We start from the raw sequence: 22867 nt of genomic DNA on the forward strand, positions 1-22867 counted from the left end.
TGCCCTACCCATTGGGCTTGGGGAAATGTGGGGGGTTTACTTGTTTTCGGTGGGGATTTTCCAGATTGTCTTGCCCCAGGGGGTGGGGCATTCGACAAATTTCATAAGACTGATTACCACTGTGGCGGGTGGGGGCTGACATTGACTGCCGCATTAAAAAAGACACTCGACAATTTAGGAAAAACATGACTCAATAACCAGTGTGCATCAATACAATAAACTGATATGTCATGAAGCATAGCGGCATGAAAACATAATACAGCCAATGTACCAACTCTAAACTCTGACAACGTAACTAGACATTCTTACCATAGCATTCTTAGGGAGCCGTCATTATTTACGGCCGGGGGGGGTCGGAGGAATTGCTTTCGAAACTCCAAAATTTCGAGTAACCCCCCCCCTGCCAACCATGACGTGTTTGAGTAACCCCCCTCTCTGCTACAGAAAATTTGAGTGACCCCCCCTCCCCCCAAAAAAAATTGGGAAAGTTAAATATCTATACAGTAAAATGGATTGCTGCTGCGACAGGCCCTGTACAGACCCTGATTAAACCCTGTGGTATAGGTCTTTGTCGGAAGGAGGTTCCAATTGCTGTGGCAGGGGCTGATGTACAGGTCTGTATCCAGTGCTCTGGTGACATGCAGTTATTCTGTAGGATTTTTTTTCAAGAGGGGGAAGATGTGGTGCGAAAGCACCACAAGAGACCGCATAAGTGGTCGCGGGGGGAGGTCAGGAGGGGGGTGTCCCCCTCCTGCCATTGGAGCTTTTGAAAAATAGAGATTAAAATGGTGTTATTTGGTGGCACTTGGGGAGTATTTTTTTCGTATAAAAAACTCAAAGGAAAATAAATCTGAGACAGTATTCCAAAACTTATATTTCAGTTCACTGATTTCAACTATATTTTTTGAAACCGAAAAAATAGTGACAGACATACATTTATTCACATTTATTATTTATTATTATTTCCTGCAATAAAAGATGGGTTTGTTGTCAAGGCATTCAACTGGTTTTAAACTTTATAGCATCAGAATAAGCTTGCTTTACACATTTTCCCCTATCGGTAACCTATACAATGTAGAATATAGAAAGCAGACGTTTCTCATTAATGATCAGGCAAGTATATCAATCTTTAATCAGGAAATACTGAAAAATGTACTCAGTACTAGCCTCTAACATAAGGCATGCCACGTCGAATAGCTGATCATTCTCGTCTGAAGATCACAATAACGTGAAACACATAGTGTAATGAGATTTTAGTTTCTACTTGAAACCACCTGTATTATGATATATATATATATATATATATATATATATATATATATATATATATATATATATATATATATATATATATATATATAATGTGTGTGTGTGTGTGTGTGTACACAAATACCGGGTATGAATGTACATATCTTTACTATTATTGTTGTTTACTAAATGCTTCAATACATGTCAACAAAATTGAGTAGCCCCCCCCTTTCTTGTTCTCCACTTTTGAGCAACCCCCCCTTGTAGCTTTCGATTTTTTTGAGTGACCCCCCTCAGATTCCTCCGACCCCCCCAGGCCATAAATAATGACGGCTCCCTTATCCCGTATATTGTATGCTTGGCTCATTCAAGTTCGTCTTTTCTAAACTTGAAAATGCAAGTAAATCTTCCTGTGGCTATGAGAAGGGGACAAATGTTCGTGATGATATTACATTATTGCTGGTTCACCGTCAGCCAGAAACAAGATGTCCAGTGCACAGTCACCTGAGGTCTATTCCGCTCTGCGTCTATATATGTGCCCCATAGACGTGTTTATGTACACAGGCATATGTACACACGTCTATGGGGCGCACGTCTATTGGGCACATATATAGACGCAGAGCGGAATAGACTACAGGTGACTGTGGTCCAGTACAGACAGTTGCCAATAGAAGCAAGGAAAGACTTCAAAGAGAAAAACTATAATAAAAGCTGTAATACATACACACATACATACATACATACATACATACATACATACATACATACATACATACATACATACATACATATTATTCTGCATCATAACATTGTTGTAAAACGCTGGTGAAAACTTTTAAGGCAATGGCAGAACACAGTCCAAATTCTCACCAATAACAATGAAGTAGAACATTATATGAAAATAAATCTTTGCTGAACACTTTAATGAACTCAAAACAACTTTACAGACTTTCTTAAACCTAAAAAAGCTAACTGTACTTCAGGAAAACGTTAAAAAAGCGACTTTGTCCCTTTAAAATCTTCTGTTTATGAAAATTTTATAAAACAGCATTTTTCTTGAATGCTTGGTATCTGAAAACCAGAGTTGAAACTTCAAGCAATTTGAAAAGCATTTGCTGCAGAATATTCTTTGATATTCTGAAAAGCTATGCTATCTTAAAATCATCACAGCTAATTGTGTCACAACTTAGAAGCTGAAGTATTTGAATGTGAACATCTGTAGGAAGCAACAGAGTCAATTTCAAAAGAACTGCATAATCTGTTTCCCGGAAGATTTTATGACTACCATTTAAAAAAGACGAAAAATTGTAGAAAATTGCAGATAGGTAAAAGGAACATTTTTATTATTTGTATGTTATGAAATAATCAAAAAATGTCAGAATATATTTTGCCAAGACCCGCTTGATGCAGCACACACAAAACACACAAAACACCAATCCTGGTAATTTCAAAATTTAACGACCAGTATGCTACTAACGCTGATTAAATCAGCGTTAGTAGCAAACGTACCATCATCAAAAAATTTGACATGCACTAAGTCGATTTTATTACTGAAAAAAAAAATCTGCATCCGCTGTCACTTTAATTACACTGTAGGCCTATTTTACAAAGACTGTTTGAATTTAAGCAAAATTATTACTTGACTGTACTGAACAAAAAATAGTTTCAAGGTAACTTTGGGGGGAATGCTGTCAGAATGGGTGAAAATATTGTTGCCATACTTATTTCCCTTAACTCTCTCTTGAAATTCAAATGGTCCACCCCTTACAAAAGAGTACATCGTCACATTTCAAGTTGGGCTCGCCATATGCACGTATGCGTAATGCGGGTGGCGCTATTACAGTTAGGGCGCCGCCATGGCATCAAGTGTGGCTGTATTCTGATTCAGATTCTGACGCTTGGTTCGGCATACGTGACATGGAATATGGCATATGACGAAGCAGCATTGACTATTTGCAACCTCTGACCCGATACCACCCGCAGCAGCTGTTGTTTCACCGGAGTCAAACATATATTTCAGCCGTAAGTAATTATTTTTCCGTTGATTGCCTAAGGAGCAACGAGATTCCTGTGTACACATCTTGTCTATGAATTCTTTTGTCAGTCGGTTCATGGAGCGACAACTGGCATCGCAACTCACCTGAATTGAACTACATGTTCAGATTAGCCTACTCGTGAAGTGTTACATTCATGTTCTGTTTGCGACTTAAAACATATTCAGTTTATGTGTGTATTTTGGAAAGAACCATTTCATGACGACATAGGTAGAAAATGACCGGTGTATTTACATGTTACGTATTGCAATATGCAACGCAAACTATTTAGGTAAAAACCCCCATTTATTCAATGTTACCAGGCATGAAGATTTGATGATTTTTAATTGTTACATCATTTTAAGTTGTGTGAGCACATAATTGTCACATTCTGCGCTAGTTGCAGTACTCAAAGAGAATAGTATAGGTGTTGCCAAGGGGGTTTCACATGCCAACAAACTGTATTCCCAATGATAGTGGTCTAGCATCTCAATGTTGTCTTTCCTGAATGGGCTGAAAGACGACGTTGAGATGCTAGACTACGGTACATATTGTAATGAATGACATTTGCCAAGTGAATAGGACTTTACTGTCAACAACGAAAATGTACAATGTAGTTTAAAGGAAATGTTGATTTGATTTTACCAAGACCAGGGAACGATGATTAATTTTTACCAAAACACATGTAACCATCTGAGATGACAAATACTGGGAAGTGGTTAGTTAAAACACACGAGACCAACTCACTGTGCTTAGAGGGTTTAACGTTCTTTTCAAGCTTCAAGAAATATGCATTGCTTCTTTCACCAAGCTCATGTCATCTTACTTTAGCATGTTGAATAATACCTTGTGTTTTGACCTTGTGAATATCATCTGAAGCTCTCTGAACTTAATCAATGTCTTTACTTGTTTTCTCTATTTCACTCTCAAATAACATAACCAACTGAAGGTTCAAGGTCTTTTTTGTTGCTCCAGCTTTTTTTCCATATCTCTTCAACACTTACCAAGTGCTTTTAGCTGTATTTTATAAAATCCCTGATTTGAAACGTAGCAAGTTCCCATTTCAGCATTGGATCATTAATGTCATTGAAAGCTCTTTCCCAAATATTTTTTCATGCTGCAAGCCTTTCATCTTCCTCTTCCAATAGTGAATAGTTTATTTTCCTATATCCCCTACCTCTTTCATCACATTTGTAGCTATTTTGTTGTTGTCAGATATAAAACAACATTTTCCTGCCAGACAGTATCACTTCTCCATCAGTAAAGCCAGTAAAAAGCAGTATTGAGCCAAAACATGATGTATTTTCACCCACTTGGCTTGGTCTGTTATACCATCTTTAGTCCATGAAAATCAAGTTTACAGTACTTATGTTTTCAACAGCCTTCAAAAGTTCAATATTATGTTAAAATACACCATATGGAATATGTTGTGTTTCACTAATTTTAACCATCTTGACCTGATGGTGAAATATGGACTTGGCAGGAAAAGGGTTAAACTTAGATGAATGACAGAGTGATCAGGCACTGGATTGAGGCACTGGTACCAACATGTAAAACAAATTTGTATAGAGGATCAGATACCAACCAATAGTCAATTCTATTCTTGATCTGGTATTTCCCCCTCTCCAAGTAAAAGGCAATTTTTTGGGATTCCTAATTCTCAAGATATCTGATCCTGATACTGAATCTGTTAATCATCTCATACATAATTTTTACAACTTGTTCTTTTACCTGTTAGTTCCCACCTTTACTGTCAAGATGTTCATCCAACGTTACATTAAAATCCCCGCCAATCAACTGTTCAGACATAATAAGATTGCTATTACAGAAAGCTTGTGCAATCTTATAGTTTGGAACATCAATATTGAAGATGAAAAAGACTAAATCACCAGAGGCCATTTTGACCACAATTAAACTGCCATCTGTGTCTGTTTGGAGAATTTCTAACTTGCCATCAAAATGATTTTTAATGAGTATTGAAACACCTCGGCTATTACTTGTTCCATGACAATACATTATTTTACCACCCCACTCATTATGCCAAATATTTTTTTATTTATTTATTTTTATTTATTTTATTTATTTATTCAGATCCAACAGGCGAAAGGCCCACTTATAGGTCTGACAATTAAAGCAAGGATAAAAATCTGATACAAGCATACACGTATACGAACCTATTACACACAAACATTATCTGTACAAAATGTCTTTGATGGTCCCACGAAAGGCAGACCTAGTAGTAAAAATGTCAACAGTATTATATTTACATACTAAATCATTATAAGCGGACATGGATCTTGGGAAAAAGGAATACTTCCTAACGTTTAGCCGATATCTCGCGGGTTTTAAAGACTCAGAGTGACGAAGTGTCCTCATTGGAAAGTTGTAATTAACCTGTTCTACAAGATAGGGTGAGTCGACCTCGGAATGAACGCACTTGTGTAAAAAGTTAAGATCAGCGGCCTTGCGACGAGAGAATAGCTGGGGAGGTGAAAATATTTACATGTCTGTTCATATTGTTCTGATACATAGGGAATGTTTTGTTTAAAACAGAGAAATTTAATAAATTTCAACTGAACAGTTTCAAGTCTTTCAACGAGATATTTTTGGTTCGGAGACCAAACAGTAGAAGCATATTCAAGATTTGATCGAACTGAGGAAATGTACAAAGTACACAAAGCCTGTATATTGGTGAAAGATTTACAGGTGCGCTTAAGAAAACCTAGCATTTTGTAAGATTTACTGATAATGGAGTTAATATGAGTTTTAAAGTTTAAATCGGATGTCAGGGTTATACCTAAATCTTTAACTGAAGACACCCGACAGAGGATGAACTATGTGTTTCTTGCAAACAGATAACATTTGCGGATTGTTTTCTAAGCCAATGGAAGATGGAACGCCTCTTATTAGGGTGGCCAAAGTTAAGCTAAAATGTTGCGACATTATACGCAACTCACGCACACTGAAAGTGAAATTTGATTTTCGTGAAATTTTAAACGCCATTTTTTCTGAAAATAAGTAGCTCAGTTACTGAAAAAATGGATATTTCCAATTAAAATCGATGTATGAGGCAGGTTTCATTAAAAAACTGAAGAAAAAACGATAGAAAAATAGTGTTTTTCCTCTCCAAAAATGCCACTTTGTACTGACCGGCCACAGCGCTCGAGCGGTCGCCGCTCATGGCACGCACTACTGAATCCAGTCAATACCTATTTCGCAACGGAACTGCTTTCGGGCCCTGTGCACGCTGTCATAGAACTGTGAAACTTGGCCAAGAAGTGGCAGACCATCCCATTAACATGTAGTGGTGAGTTTTTGTTATATTCTGGGAATTTTAGCCAGCAAACACGAGGTAAAGTGAGTACGGTAAATTCGGTGTAGATTTTTCCCATTAGATACATATTTTTGCCATAAAACTTGTAGCATGCTCTTTTTAAACATCATTCCAACATTTCTGTGAAATATGACGAAAATCTGTCCACGAGCACAAGTACGAATCATAAAAACAAAATCGTGTTCATTCCCATAGACCTCAGTACAGTGTGACTCAAGATGGCGGCGGAAGGCAGTCACACTGACACACCATTGACAGCCTGCCTGAGGCTGAAGTTAGGGACAGCTATTTCTTACAATTTCATGGCTGAAAATGAACTGCATTAAAAGACAATTGGCAGTTTAAATTGATTTGTTAGAATTGAGTGTTATTAAATAACATTGTGACAAAATTTCATTGTATCGTGAGCTCTAGTTTTTAGCTACTATAAACTATAGTCTATAGAAGCTATTGGGATGGGTATCCGTCCGGCGTCCGTCATCAGTCTGTATGTATGTATGTAGGTATGTATGTATGTATGTATGTATGTATGTATGTATGTATGTATGTATGTATGTCCGTTTGTGAGGCGTCCGTCCACTCAAATATCTTGAGAACCGCAGTACTTACTGATTTGATATTTGTTGTGTAGATGAAAAATATGATTTTGAGAAACTGTTTTTTTTAATTTTTTGATATTGTTGAAAATAGGCAAATTAATGCCAAAAAAGGTGTTTTTGGTAAAAAATCTTCTTCTTCATAACCGCTGGTCAGACAGCTTTGTTATTTGGTATACAGGTCCCTAGGGATAACCCAACTTAGATTTGTTCAAATTGTGATGAAATATGCACATGTGTATTTTTAAGGAATTTTTTTGTCATTTTTGGTCAAAGTTTGACTTACATTGTATGTAATTCTTGTACTGTATAAACCCTATCAATTCACCCAGAAAAAAATAATTAATATGATTTTAAATAATTGAATTAATTAGGAAATCATCAAAGCCAAAATAATTTTAGTGTGGAATTATCAGAAAGTTCAACTTTTTTTGACAGTTCATAGTGAATTGAGGATTAAAACATGTAAAGGCAACTTTCCTGCATCCCAACTTTGATATATTCTGAACCACCATTTATGTTATCTAAAAGAAATTGCTCATAATAGTTTGTCATGATAGGGTAGTCAAATAAATAGAGATAGAGAAAGTTCTAATTTCCATGTATGGTTGACTTGGTAAGGATAAAATAAAATTACTTTTTGAGGAAAAAATAGAGTGGTCAATTAAAAGAGTGGTCAAAGTGATAGGGTTTTTATGGTAAAGCTGGGCTGTAAGATTCCTCATGTGCTATTTATAGCAATTATGCAATCTGTGTAAACAGTGCAATGAAAGTGTAACATGATTCCTTATAATGCTTTTGATGACCTTGAACTTCTTAAGTTTCAAACATTTGTCTCTTCAGTGTGCTTTCTCTGAGTACGTACAGTCTCAACTTATTCAACAGAACTTACTTACAATGTTAATTTGAAAGTTAAAATGTGCTTGGTTAATAGAATGAAAATACTGATATTAAAAGATAACCAGATCAAGATTCTTTATAACCTGACAGATATGCTGTTTTTTTATGACGTAAATCTTGATTTAGGCAAGTCTTGTTTACTTTAATTAGAATGTAATTAACTCTCGTTTATTTGCTACTAGAACTTACTTACAATGTTAATTTGAAAGTTAAAATGTGCTTGGTTAATAGAATGAAAATACTGATATTAAAAGATAACCAGATCAAGATTCTTTATAACCTGACAGATATGCTGTTTTTTTATGACGTAAATCTTGATTTAGGCAAGTCTTGTTTACTTTAATTAGAATGTAATTAACTCTCGTTTATTTGCTATTATAGACTAATATAGTCTGATGAAATATGCAAATCTGTATTTTTACGGAATTTTTTTCCATTTTTGGTCAGGCCATCCTGAAATGAGCTATCAAAGATATCCACCTTCTTCATCAATACATGTGTCACAAAAGGTTATTCTCTACATAACACAGCAGAGCTCTGTCAACTGTTGAGTCGCTTGTTTTTTTCAAAACCGCTGGTCAGACAGCTTTAATATTTGGTTTACATGTCCCTAGGATGACCTTAGTGAGATAATTTCATACAGTCAGGAAATACTTAATTTTGTATCCATGTCTATAGTAGCTTCAGGGACTTTGGCCCTATGTTTAAGTTATGTGAATTCAAAATTCATAAAAACATAAAAATCCATCCATTTTTCGATGGTGCGGTGCCGCCGCAATTTTGACTAAGTCAGACAAAATATTTTCAATTTTCAACACTCACAGTTTCAAAATCCAAGACTGTGCATCAGTCAAATCTTGATTTTTCCGTAATATTGGGTAAATCTGTGCACAAGACACATAGTTTAATGATTCCATGTGAAGTAAATAAAAAATTATGGGTTGCCAAACTTGAAGGAATCGGCATTCATTGAAATAATTTTAAAATTTGCCGAAAATTGTCCGCGAAAAAATGGCATTTTTATTGCTTTAAAAATTCATAACTTTTGATTGGATACAGCTATTTGCATAATATTTTTTTTATTTTTCTTCTTTTACCCCATTCTTGCTAAAAATCCATTTAAACTGTGTGTATAAACAAGAGAAAAAAATGGCTTGGCCACCCTACTCTTATATATTCTGTTCGTTTAAACCACAAACATTTAAAGAAAGAATGTCAAAGTTGAATTTCTCAGTGTTGTTCATGAGCATTGCAAAAGCCAAAACGCAAAAATGAAATAATTACAAATTCACAAGCATACTGTCATTTGAAAAATGTATCAACTATCCCAACGAAAAGGGGGAAAGAGACATGAAAGATGTAAAAACCTCAGAAAAAACACACACAAAGCTAAATGTGGTGAGAGTTGCCATCCAGAAATAAACCCAGCTGCAGACTCCTTATCACAAAAACAGCTTCTCAAAAAAGGATGGCAATTGCCTAAAACAAGGTCAAAAGGCACTCAAAAAACTTGCATCTGCTGTGATTCAAAAGTATCTGAGTAGTAAATCATCTCAATAGAATCCAAGAAAATACTCGTTTCCATTTTTGATGAGAAACTGTGTGACTGTTCAATCTTACATGCACTTAAAGATAGCACCTTCGTAGTTGAAGCTTGAAAGTTGTGCAGTGAAAAGCTTATTCATCTTTAAAACAGTGTAACATGGAACAGAGACAGTTTTTAAAAAATGCTGGAGATATGACAGTTTTTTGAATAGATGAAAAAACAGTGTCATCCATCGTTTGATCTTCAGTACATCGAGGACCTATTAGTGCAAGATGCGAGGTATAATAATATTCAAATATGCAGATTACATTAATGAGCATTGTTTTGGTATTAAAATTCTATGCTAATGACTCTTAATCAATGGGGAATATTCATGTACCTCGGATCTTGCATTGTATAATCGAGGAAGATACCAGCACATTCTATCACAGGTCTCTGACTCTGTGTCTGCTTTATTTGTCCATTTTCCTTGATTAATAAAACAATCGGTACTGTGAATGGCACCAAAGCAAACTTTTTGACTTTTTGAAGTTCTTTCATTTTCTATATCAGGATCTGTCTCTCTGCTCATACTCTTTGGCTCACAGGCTCAGGTTGTCTGATATGTAGATTGTCTTGCCACAATATTCCTTCCCTCGCAATTTTTTACCAGCAGACTTCAGGATATCTCTTGTGTCTCGTCAATCAGGTATTCTTGCCACTATTGGTCCTGCTTTTCCACTTTCAAGCTGATCTGAGCCTATGAGCCATTTCTACCTGTATCATGTCACCACTGTCTCTCCGATAAAATCTCTCAGAAAAAGTTGAACAAAAGTCTCACAGGCAGCAGCATCTTCTTCAGATTTTTTGTCACATTAATAAAGATGACAATACTGTTTTATCTGAGATGATTTTTCATGTTGTCACTTTGTTTTGCAACTTATCTTAGGTCTTCTACCTTCACTTTCTTGTCATATTCACCTGATAGTTCATCAACAGTCTCACCTACAATTTCCTACTTGCTTGTAATTCTCCTAGTTGGTCATTCTGGCTTTAAAGTGTAGATTCACTATTGTCAAATCTAATATCTATTTTAGCCACTCTCGTCTCCATGGCACTGAGCATCAGAGAACAAGCTTGAGTTTTTCGTCCATTGTAGATAACAAGAGTTGGTACAGCTTGCTACCTTTGTCAGTCGCCATCTTTATTGTCTTTGTCTCTGCAATGCTGCTCACTGCTTTATTGGTTTGCTTTTTCTGATGTTTGGCATGTTACCACAGCTTGTTTTGACATGTCAGTAGTCAACTGTAACTTTTGCTACACTGAGAGATAAAACTTGCTTCTGTTTCCACCTGAAAAGTAGGGAAATCCTACTACCACAGCAGAGTGTGCCAAAACAATGTCTTACCTGCAGGACGTTATGTGAACGTTTCCTTGAGAGGGGATGCTGTAAAGAAACCTCATGTACAAGGAAAAAATGTTTTATCACAAGAATTGCGATGAGTAATAAAATGTACAAGTGTAGTCAATAAAATATACTGTTACATAGCAAGTTAGCAACATACATCTTGAGTCAATGGTATCATTAGTTTATTAATATTTAATCTGCATTCCTAGTTGTTTAGAGAAAAATTTTGAAATACAATTGATTTAACTTCTGTTAGATTGAATGATAATCATTTGAATATGTATATTAGTCGTCCGTGGGGACTTAAAGGTTTGGTCATGTCTGTGCGTGCTTGCGTGTGTCTGTCTGTGTGCCCGTGTGTCCGTCCGTTCACGCAGATATCTGAGAGATGCCTGGAGCGATTTTCATTTAAACTTGGTACAAGGATTACTTCATATGTCATACATATGCACGTCGATTTGTTTTGTGATACGATCCAATATGGCCGCCGTGGGGCCATTTTATTACGATTTTTTCATGTACAGAGCATAACTCAGGCATGTCTCAATCAATTTTCTTCAGAGTTGGTACAAGGACATTGACAATGACCTATGTCATACATATGCACATTTATTTGTTTTGTGATACGATCCAATATGGCTGCCATGCGGCCATATTGTTACAATTTTTTATGTACAGAGCCATAACTCAGACATATCTCAACCGATTTTATTCAAAGTAGGTACAAGGACATTAACCCATGTCATACATATTGACGTCAATTTGTTTCATGATATGATCTAATATGGTGGCATGGCGGCCATTTTGTTTCAATTTTTTCATGTCCTTAGCCATAACTCAGACATACTTCAACCGATTTTATTCAAACTTGGTACAAGGACATTAACCCATGTCATACATATGGACGTCAATTTGTTTCATGATATGATCTAATATGGTCGCATGGCAGCCATTTTGTTTCAATTTTTTCATGTCCTTAGCCATAACTCAGGCATATCTCAACCGATTTTATTCAAAGTTGGTACAAGGACATTAACCCATGTCATACATATGGACGTCAATTTGTTTCGTGATATGATCTAATATGGTCGCATGGCGGCCATTTTGTTACAATTTTTTCATGTACGGAGCCATAACTCAGGCACATCTCAACCGATTTTATTCAAAGTTGGAACAAGGACATAAACCTATGTCATGCATATGCATATTGATTTGTTTTACCATAAGATTGAATATGGCTGCATGACGACTATTTTTTTATGAGTTTTTATGTCTGGAACCATAACTCAGACATGTATCAAGCGATTTTATTCAAAGTTGGTACAAGGACATTGACTTATGTTATACATAGGTTTGTCAATTTGTTTCACAATATGATCCAATATGGCCACATGGCGGCCATTTTGTTATGGTTTTTTTTCCAAGTGGAGAGCCATAACTCTGGCAAGTCTCAACTGATTTTATTCAAAGTTGGTACATGGACATTCAGACTTATATTCTACATATATATGCATGTTGATTTTTTAGACAGTTAGATCAAATATGGCTGCATGGCAGCCATTTTGTTACGATTTTTTCATGTACAGAGCCATAACTCAGATATATTTCCACCAGTATCATTCAAAGTTGGTACAAGGACATTGACCTATTTCATATATATGCACATCAATTTGTTTCACGGCATGTAGCAGTATCATGTGAATTACTTTAGTTTCGTAATTAGGCTGATATGTCAAGAAATACTGCATCAAATTTCATGAAACTTGGTACAGATGTTAAGCTCACATTGCTTTAACAGTGAAAAAGACATTTATCAGTGTCATGTTAATTAATTTGTTATTGTTTATGTAATGAACTTTCCTAATTAGGGTGATATATCCACAAAAACTGCGTCAAATTTGATGAAACTTGGTACAGATGTTGATCTCATAGTGTTGTAACTACTGCATCAAACTTGACTCATTTAACCCTTTTCTGCCAAGTCCATATTTCACCATCAGGTCAAGATGGTTAAAATGAATGAAACACAACATATTCCATATGGTGTATTTTAACATAATACTGTACATTTGAAGGCTGTTGGAAACATAGATACTGTAAACTTGATTTTTTGGGACCAAAGATACTATATACCAAGCCAAGTGGGTGAAAATATATAATGTTTTGGCTCAATACCGCTTTTTACTGACGTGGCTGATGGGGAAGTGATACTGTCTGGCAGGATAAGGGTTAATGACCATTTGTAATTAGGATGGCAGCCTACATTGGTTTTATGTTTTCACCACCATGAAACTCATTCTTGGCCATTGAGCGCCATCGATATCATAGTATTTTTATCACAGACCTAATTAATGAAGAGGACTCTATCCTCTCTGAGGACTTGTAATTAAAGTACCCATTAACAAGTGGGGACTGTGTCATGAACGATGACTTGTAAATCTCAAAGTTATTGCTGTACCGTACCCTTCAAAATGTCTTACTTTTATTGTCAGATATGTCATTCTGAAAGAAATTCTTTATTGTAAGATCTGCCATTACTTGTATTGTAAGATCTGCCATTCTCAAAGCAGTGTTATATTTGTAATGTAAGATTTGTAAAATCTTTCACAGATTTCTTATAAAGTATCAAGATGGTGGAAATGTTTCGAAATAAGATTGGTGGATTGTTGTTTGTGTTGTTTGTATTCTGGTTGACAAGTTTCCTTGGAGCAGTATTCATAATGGGACCTTTTCAGCCATTACTCTTCATCTACACCCCACTCTACCGCAGAATAATGGACCACCTATTAGCAAAATGGGTTACTTTTCCAGTGGTGAGTATCTCATGGAAAACACTTTGTGCAAATGTGTACTATTGTTTACAAGTGTAATGTAAGCTTCAATGATGTTCCTTCAGCATGTAAAATTTCCCTGATGTGTAAAATATTTATGTTGTTTTGGTACAGGAAGGAGTTTACATGATTGCACAGCTGATGTAAAAACCTTGTCATAAATTAAAAACATAAAACTCCCATCGCATCTTCTTTTCATTCTGTTTTCAACAAAATTGTATCTTATTATGCTTTCCCTGTCTTTTATTTGGTAATCTAATTTGTGTCAGTATAAGTACATATATACCAGCACTGCAAAGGAAATATCTATCAAACTTCTACTTCAAATTTTCACTTTTCCAAGGTCATTTTGAAAACTATTGTTCATGTCTTATATTAGTAAGATAATAATTATAAGGCATTTGTGCAGTGTTCGGTAGTAGGAATGGAAGTATCAGTGTACAGTATACTTTAGATATGTCCATGTCTGTAAAATGCATTAACAAAAACTCAGCTTTTGTGACCATATTTTATTGAACTTTGAAGGCGATGAAAATACACATACAATATGAATAGAGCTTGAATAGATCACATTTCACTGAAGTTATCTCAGCACTCCAAGAAAATATTTACAGAGACCCTTCCTTTACAATTATACAAACAAGCAGACACAGTTCTCTCAGTTGGCATGATAACTTCAGAAAGCTTTGTTAGAAACTTATGTAAAAACTTGAAAGTTTTTGTGAAATTGAAACATCTCATGTGTTGTACGGTATATTGAGATATTTATGGTATAACAGCAATAATAATGAAATACTACAGCTAGTGATTGCATTGAATGTCAAAATCACTACAGCTAGTGATTGAATTGAATGTCAAAATCACTACAGCTAGTGATTGAATTGAATGTCAAAACACTACGGCTAGTGATTGCATTGAATGGCAAAATCACTACAGCTAGTGATTGCATTGAATGTCAAAACACTACAGCTAGTGATTGAATTGAATGTCAAATTACTACAGCTAGTGATTGAATTGAATGTCAAAACACTACAGCTAGTGATTGAATTGAATGTCAAAATCACTACAGCTACTGAATGCATTGAATGTCAAAACACTACGGCTAGTGATTGCATTGAATCTCAAAATCACTACAGCTAGAGATTGAATTGAATGTCAAAATCACTACAGCTAGTGATTGCATTGAATGTGAAAATCACTACAGCTAGTGATTGCATTGAATGTCAAAATCACTACGGCTAGTGATTGCATTGAATGTCAAAATCACTACGGCTAGTGATTGCATTGAATGTCAAAACACTACAGCTAGAGATTGCATTGAATGTCAAAACACTACGGCTAGTGATTGTATTGAATGTCAAAACACTACGGCTAGTGATTGCATTGAATGTCAAAATCACTACAGCTAGTGATTGCATTGAATGTCAAAACACTACAGCTAGTAATTGAATTGAATGTCAAAATCACTACAGCTAGTGATTGCATTGAATGTCAAAACACTACAGCTAGTGATTGCATTGAATGTCAAAATCACTACAGCTAGTGATTGCATTGAATGTCAAAACACTACAGCTTGTGATTGCATTGAATGTCAAAATCACTACAGCTAGTGATTGCATTAGATGTCAAAAAACTACAGCTTGTGATTGCATTGAATGTCAAAATCACTACAGCTAGTGATTGCATTGAATGTCAAAACACTACAGCTTGTGATTGCATTGAATGTCAAAACACTACAGCTAGTGATTGAATTGAATGTCAAAATCACTACAGCTAGTGATTGCATTGAATGTCAAAATCACTACAGCTAGTGATTGAATTGAATGTCAAAATCACTACAGCTAGTGATTGCATTGAATGTCAAAACACTACAGCTAGTGATTGCATTGAATGTCAAAATCACTACAGCTAGTGATTGCATTGAATGTCAAAACACTACAGCTTGTGATTGCATTGAATGTCAAAATCACTACAGCTAGTGATTGCATTGAATGTCAAACACTACAGCTTGTGATTGCATTGAATGTCAAAACACTACAGCTAGTGATTGCATTGAATGTCAAAACACTACAGCTTGTGATTGCATTGAATGTCAAAATCACTACAGCTAGTGATTGCATTGAATGTCAAAACACTACAGCTAGTGATTGAATTGAATGTCAAAATCACTACAGCTAGTGATTGCATTGAATGTCAAAACACTACAGCTTGTGATTGCATTGAATGTCAAAATCACTACAGCTAGTGATTGCATTGAATGTCAAAATCACTACAGCTAGTGATTGAATTGAATGTCAAAACACTACAGCTAGTGATTGAATTGAATGTCAAATCACTACAGCTAGTGATTGAATTGAATGTCAAAACACTACGGCTAGTGATTGCATTGAATGTCAAAATCACTACAGCTAGTGATTGAATTGAATGTCAAATCACTACAGCTAGTGATTGAATTGAATGTCAAAACACTACAGCTAGTGATTGAATTGAATGTCAAAATCACTACAGCTAGTGATTGCATTGAATGTCAAAACACTACAGCTTGTGATTGCATTGAATGTCAAAACACTACAGGTAGTGATTGAATTGAATGTCAAATCACTACAGCTAGTGATTGAATTGAATGTCAAAACACTACGGCTAGTGATTGCATTGAATGTCAAAATCACTACGGCTAGTGATTGCATTGAATGTCAAAACACTACAGGTAGTGATTGAATTGAATGTCAAATCACTACAGCTAGTGATTGAATTGAATGTCAAAACACTACAGCTAGTGTTTGAATTGAATGTCAAAATCACTACAGCTACTGATTGCATTGAATGTCAAAACGCTACAGCTAGTGATTGCATTGAATCTCAAAATCACTACAGCTAGAGATTGAATTGAATGTCAAAATCACTACAGCTAGTGATTGAATTGAATGTCAAAATCACTACAGCTAGTGATGCATTGAATGTCAAAATCACTATGGCTAGTGATTGCATTGAATGTCAAAATCACTACGGCTAGTGATTGCATTGAATGTCAAAACACTACAGCTAGTGATTGCATTGAATGTCAAAATCACTACAGCTAGTGATTGAATTGAATGTCAAATCACTACAGCTAGTGATTGCATTGAATGTCAAAATCACTACAGCTAGTGATTGCATTGAATGTCAAAATCACTACGGCTAGTGATTGCATTGAATGTCAAAACACTACAGCTAGTGATTGCATTGAATGTCAAATCACTACAGCTAGTGATTGAATTGAATGTCAAAACACTACAGCTAGTGATTGCATTGAATGTCAAAATCACTACAGCTAGAGATTGAATTGAATGTCAAAATCACTACAGCTAGTGATTGCATTGAATGTCAAAATCACTACAGCTAGTGATGCATTGAATGTCAAAATCACTATGGCTAGTGATTGCATTGAATGTCAAAATCACTACGGCTAGTGATTGCATTGAATGTCAAAACACTACAGCTAGTGATTGCATTGAATGTCAAAATCACTACAGCTAGTGATTGAATTGAATGTCAAAACACTACAGCTAGTGATTGAATTGAATGTCAAATCACTACAGCTAGTGATTGCATTGAATGTCAAAATCACTACAGCTAGTGATTGCATTGAATGTCAAAATCACTACGGCTAGTGATTGCATTGAATGTCAAAACACTACAGCTAGTGATTGCATTGAATGTCAAATCACTACAGCTAGTGATTGAATTGAATGTCAAAACACTATGGCTAGTGATTGCATTGAATGTCAAAATCACTACAGCTAGTGATTGAATTGAATGTCAAAACACTACAGCTAGTGATTGCATTGAATGTCAAAATCACTACAGCTAGTGATTGCATTGAATGTCAAAATCACTACAGCTAGTGATTGAATTGAATGTCAAAACACTACGGCTAGTGATTGCATTGAATGTCAAAATCACCACAGCTAGTGATTGCATTGAATGTCAAAATCACTACAGCTAGTGATTGCATTGAATGTCAAAATCACTATGGCTAGTGATTGCATTGAATGTCAAAATCACTACGGCTAGTGATTGCATTGAATGTCAAAACACTACAGCTAGTGATTGCATTGAATGTCAAAATCACTACAGCTAGTGATTGCATTGAATGTCAAAACACTACAGCTAGTGATTGCATTGAATGTCAAAATCACTACAGCTAGTGATTGAATTGAATGTCAAAACACTACAGCTAGTGATTGCATTGAATGTCAAAATCACTACAGCTAGTGATTGCATTGAATGTCAAAATCACTACAGCTAGTGATTGAATTGAATGTCAAAATCACTACAGCTAGTGATTGCATTGAATGTCAAAACACTACAGCTAGTGATTGCATTGAATGTCAAAATCACTACAGCTAGTGATTGAAATGAATATCAAAATCACTTCAGCTAGTGATCGAATTGAATGTCAAAACACTACGGCTAGTGATTGCATTGAATGTCAAAATCACTACAGCTAGTGATTGCATTGAATGTCAAAATCACTACAGCTAGTGATTGAATTGAATGTCAAAACACTACGGCTAGTGATTGCATTGAATGTCAAAATCACTACAGCTAGTGATTGCATTGAATGTCAAAATCACTACAGCTAGTGATTGCATTGAATGTCAAAACACTACAGCTAGTGATTGCATTGAATGTCAAAATCACTACAGCTAGTGATTGAATTGAATGTCAAAATCACTACAGCTAGTGATTGCATTGAATGTCAAATCACTACAGCTAGTGATTGAATTGAATGTCAAAACACTACAGCTAGTGATTGCATTGAATGTCAAAATCACTACAGCTAGTGATTGAATTGAATGTCAAAATCACTACAGCTAGTGATTGCATTGAATGTCAAAATCACTACAGCTAGTGATTGCATTGAATGTCAAAACACTACAGCTAGTGATTGCATTGAATGTCAAAATCACTACAGCTAGTGATTGAATTGAATGTCAAAACACTGCAGCTAGTGATTGCATTGAATGTCAAAATCACTGCAGCTAGTGATTGAATTGAATGTCAAAATCACTACAGCTAGTGATTGAATTGAATGTCAAAATCACTACAGCTAGTAATTGAATTGAATGTCAAAACACTACAGCTAGTGATTGCATTGAATGTCAAAATCACTGCAGCTAGTGATTGAATTGAATGTCAAAATCACTACAGCTACTGATTGCATTGAATGTCAAAACACTACAGCTAGTGATTGCATTGAATGTCAAAATCACTACAGCTAGTGATTGAATTGAATGTCAAAATCACTACAGCCAGTGATTGCAGTGAATGTGAAAATCACTTCAGCTAGTGATGGCATTGAATGTGAAAAACTGAGATACTGGCAGACATTTTCTGATAATCATCTTTTTGTTTCGTTTCATGTATTCCAACATCATATCAAGGCATTGCTTGGTAAGTACAACTTTAAATCCTTGATCAAGAGACTTGCAAAGAGAAAGCAATATTTTCAAAACCTGTTGCCAACTCTCTGCATAGTCTAGTCATATTATATCATTCTGTTCAGTCTTTCAGTGAAGTGTATGTAAATCTAACCAAATGTTCTGGAAACTTGTGTTTATAGTGTAAGATAAATGATTATACTACAATTTACAATTTTACACTTATTTTTATACAGAAATGTTATTTGGTATCAAGATAGTTGTTAGTGGAGATTCATTTCGGCCTAATGAAAAGAGTATCATCATAATGAACCATAGAACTCGCTTAGACTGGATGTTCTTGTGGTCATGTCTTATACGAAGAAGTGCCCTACATCATGAGAAAATTATGTTGAAGATAGGTCTCAAAAATATCCCAGGAGGAGGTAGGTATTTCAACAAGCTATGTCAATCTATCACCAACTTTAAACACTGTCTGTAATGTTTTTAGGCCATTTTTGGTCCACACAGTGGGCATAGCCCACCTAAGTGGGCCCTTATTACAGGTTGGCGTGTGTTATGTCTGTATGTATGTCTGGAATACTCCTGTGTGTGTGTGTGCGTGTGTGTGTTATGGATTTGTGTCATCGATATCTCTCAAACTTGTTCATCAAATGTCATGTAATTAGGTACACAGAATCTTTTGGATGAGAACTAGATTTGGTTAGGTTTTGGGGGTGTTGGTTGCAAAGTTCAGCAGAAATTAATTTTTGATGTAATATTTTGACGTATTTTTGCTCATTTTTGCTCATTTACATAGCCAGGGAGGATGCACTAAATTATGAGGAGTGGGCTACAGAACATTGAACAAAAAATAAATTTGCATAGTTAATTAGTTACAAGTATTTTGTTCTTCCAAAGTTGTGCAAGTTATGATATTAAACTACAATAGTGATGCCAAGAAACAAATACATTGTTTTGGAAGTAATCAAGATGCTGCATCTTTTAATAGAGAAACATATCCATCAAATTAGATGATATGATATTCAGGCAAACTATAGCATTTAATAGGCATAAACTGTGCACCACTTCTTGCAAACCTATTGTATTCATATGAGGCTGAGTTGATGTAATCTCTGCACAAATCGGGATGTAAAAGGATTGCTAAGCATTGTAAAGTCATGTATAGATATACATAAAAGCCCCAGTATTTCTAACTTTTAACAATTTTTTTCATATTTTTGATGTGAAAGTAGGCCATAATTAATACTGATCGCATGGTTTGCATGCCCAGCCCGCCTCACAAACGTGTACGATTAACAGTAAAAGGAGTGAAAAATGACTTCTTGTCCAGACCAAAAGTCAGGCTTTGTTGACACACGAAACGAAACATAATCACACCACCACGCATGCTCAACTACATCTACGCAAGTTTTACTGTGGGGTCCATAGAAACCTACGCTCTTCGAAAAGGTCTGATCCATCGAAACTTGATGTAAGTTGGGCGAAATAACGGAAAGATATAGATATGTAAGCGTTTACAGATTGTTCCGACTATAATGAGCCGTGCAAACAAACGTCCTGAACAGCTAAACTAACAGGAGGCAGTAAATTGTAGGCTTCAAGTTCATACAAGGCATTGCACGTTGTGACCGACGGTACGGAGATCAAGTTTGCCGAATGAATTGAGAGAGAAAAAACATATATATATATATATATATATATATATATATATATATATATATATATATATATATATATATATATATATATATATATATATATATATATATATATAAATCCAACACTTCACCATCGTAATCATTGAACTAGTCATTTCTTCCATTATGGAGAATAATGAAAATTTCGTTGAAAATAAATGACGGGACTGATTCTGCTCCGTCTACTCAAACGAAGTTCAATGTACGGCCAGGCTACGCTGCAGGCAACATAGCCTTTCAACTTCTCATATCGTTGCCGTAAATGAAAACGCTCAGACAGGAACAAGTTATATCTTGAATGCAGTACAAAAGTCATACTTATTAAATTTAAAAGTATTTCCAAATAATATCGAATGTAACGGGTATCTATTCCTCACAAGGACTACCATAGCTTGCTGCGATGCGATGGAGCTCCAGGCATGGTAGAAGTTCGAACACAAGAGAGATCCCGGCCTCACTGCAAAGTCGTCCCTTGCCGGCCCAAAAGCAAACTAACCTCTTGGTTTGATTCTGTTGTTTACTTATTTTTTGCAAAGAATTCATGGTACATATATCTGACTTTCACAACTGTACACTTTGCTTAGAACTGTGATTTTGGCTGTAGTCCGGAGACGATCAGAGGGAGCTAAGGCAGGCCCCAAATTTGCATGGACACAATACCCAGGACAATTATACATGCAGCTCGATGAGAAAGTTGTTCACATAAACCTAAATGAAGTGATCAATACAAAACTTTTAAACATCACTTGTTCTGAAAATTTATGATCAATGGTTCTGACCTACGGATTTTACACTGCGGCGTTTTTTTTTTTTGTTTGGTCGGCTACTAGTCTTTAAGGCTGTACTACATGTAGATAGTAGGCTTAGTGTACAAGTGCAGCGGGGCCGGGGCTGAGATTGGCATGGGGCCTGCAGCAAGGTAAAGTTGACAGCGTCCATTGCAGAATGCCCGCGTGTTCGCCTTTTGTGTTTGGGAGGAAATTTACCGCTGTATTCAGAATGCCTTTTTGCCGATAAAAAGCTCAAAAACTGATGCATCAAAAGCCAAGAGACTGTAAATTTCTTAGCAGTAGCTCCAATGTTTTTTCTAAATTTTCGCTGAGATATCAGCCGTGCGTATACTGGTCCCGGTCGTTCTGACTCAGGCGTACACAGCTGTATAGGGAGCCGTCATTATTTACAACCTGGGGGCCAGAGGAATTACACTAGAAACTCCGAAATTTTGAGTCACACCCCAGCCAACCATGATGGATTTGAGTAACCCCCTCTCTAACATAAATTTTGGATTACCTGAGCCCATGTAACAATATGTAGATATAAAAGCTCACCTAATAACCATTCTCCAACCATAGTATTGTTTAATTTGGGTGGGTAGCATGTCATTACGGTATGGTTATCAAAAAATGTCCAAATGGTTGTTGAACTCCAGTCAATTAAAATTTACATTTCTGTGATAATACAAAGGATGAATTCACAACAGTTCAGTTAATTTTGTCCTATATCCTGTGCACTTATGATGATATCTGTCGAGAACATTTCTCTATGACCCAGCCTCTCCTTCCACCTCCGGTAACGGTAACGATGGATGTAAAAGAATAACATGTAATTTCGAACATAAAAAAAAGGTTAAAAGTTAGAAATACTGGGGCTTTAATGATCTAATAAATTTAAACAAACCTAAAGTACAGCCAATTATCTTGTGTACGTTTACGTGGATGACTCAAAATCATAGAAACAACTGAAAGTGTGGACTAGCAACTTGTACCAATAATAAATAGAGGTTCGAGATTACCCCATGTGTATTGTTATTTTCTATTTATTCTGTGGACCTGAAAATTATTTATGTGAAATAGTACCTTAATTATTGGA

At 35.7% G+C, this 22867-nt stretch overlaps 1 protein-coding gene across 1 annotated transcript in view; it reads left to right on the plus strand.

Moving 5' to 3' along the window:
• The first annotated feature begins 3072 nt into the window (after positions 1-3072).
• LOC139150496 (lysocardiolipin acyltransferase 1-like) overlaps positions 3073-22867 on the plus strand; it is a 35376-nt gene continuing 15581 nt past the window's right edge. Inside the window, exons 1-4 of the mRNA XM_070722890.1 lie at positions 3073-3270; positions 13655-13857; positions 19302-19311; positions 19535-19723. Of these exons, the coding sequence (XP_070578991.1) occupies positions 13675-13857; positions 19302-19311; positions 19535-19723 (382 nt within the window). The 5' untranslated portion in view covers positions 3073-3270; positions 13655-13674. The remainder of the gene's footprint in view (positions 3271-13654; positions 13858-19301; positions 19312-19534; positions 19724-22867) is intronic.

The sequence above is a fragment of the Ptychodera flava genome, chromosome 14 (genome assembly GCF_041260155.1).
Source record: "Ptychodera flava strain L36383 chromosome 14, AS_Pfla_20210202, whole genome shotgun sequence".
Classification (NCBI taxonomy): Eukaryota; Metazoa; Hemichordata; class Enteropneusta; family Ptychoderidae; genus Ptychodera; species Ptychodera flava.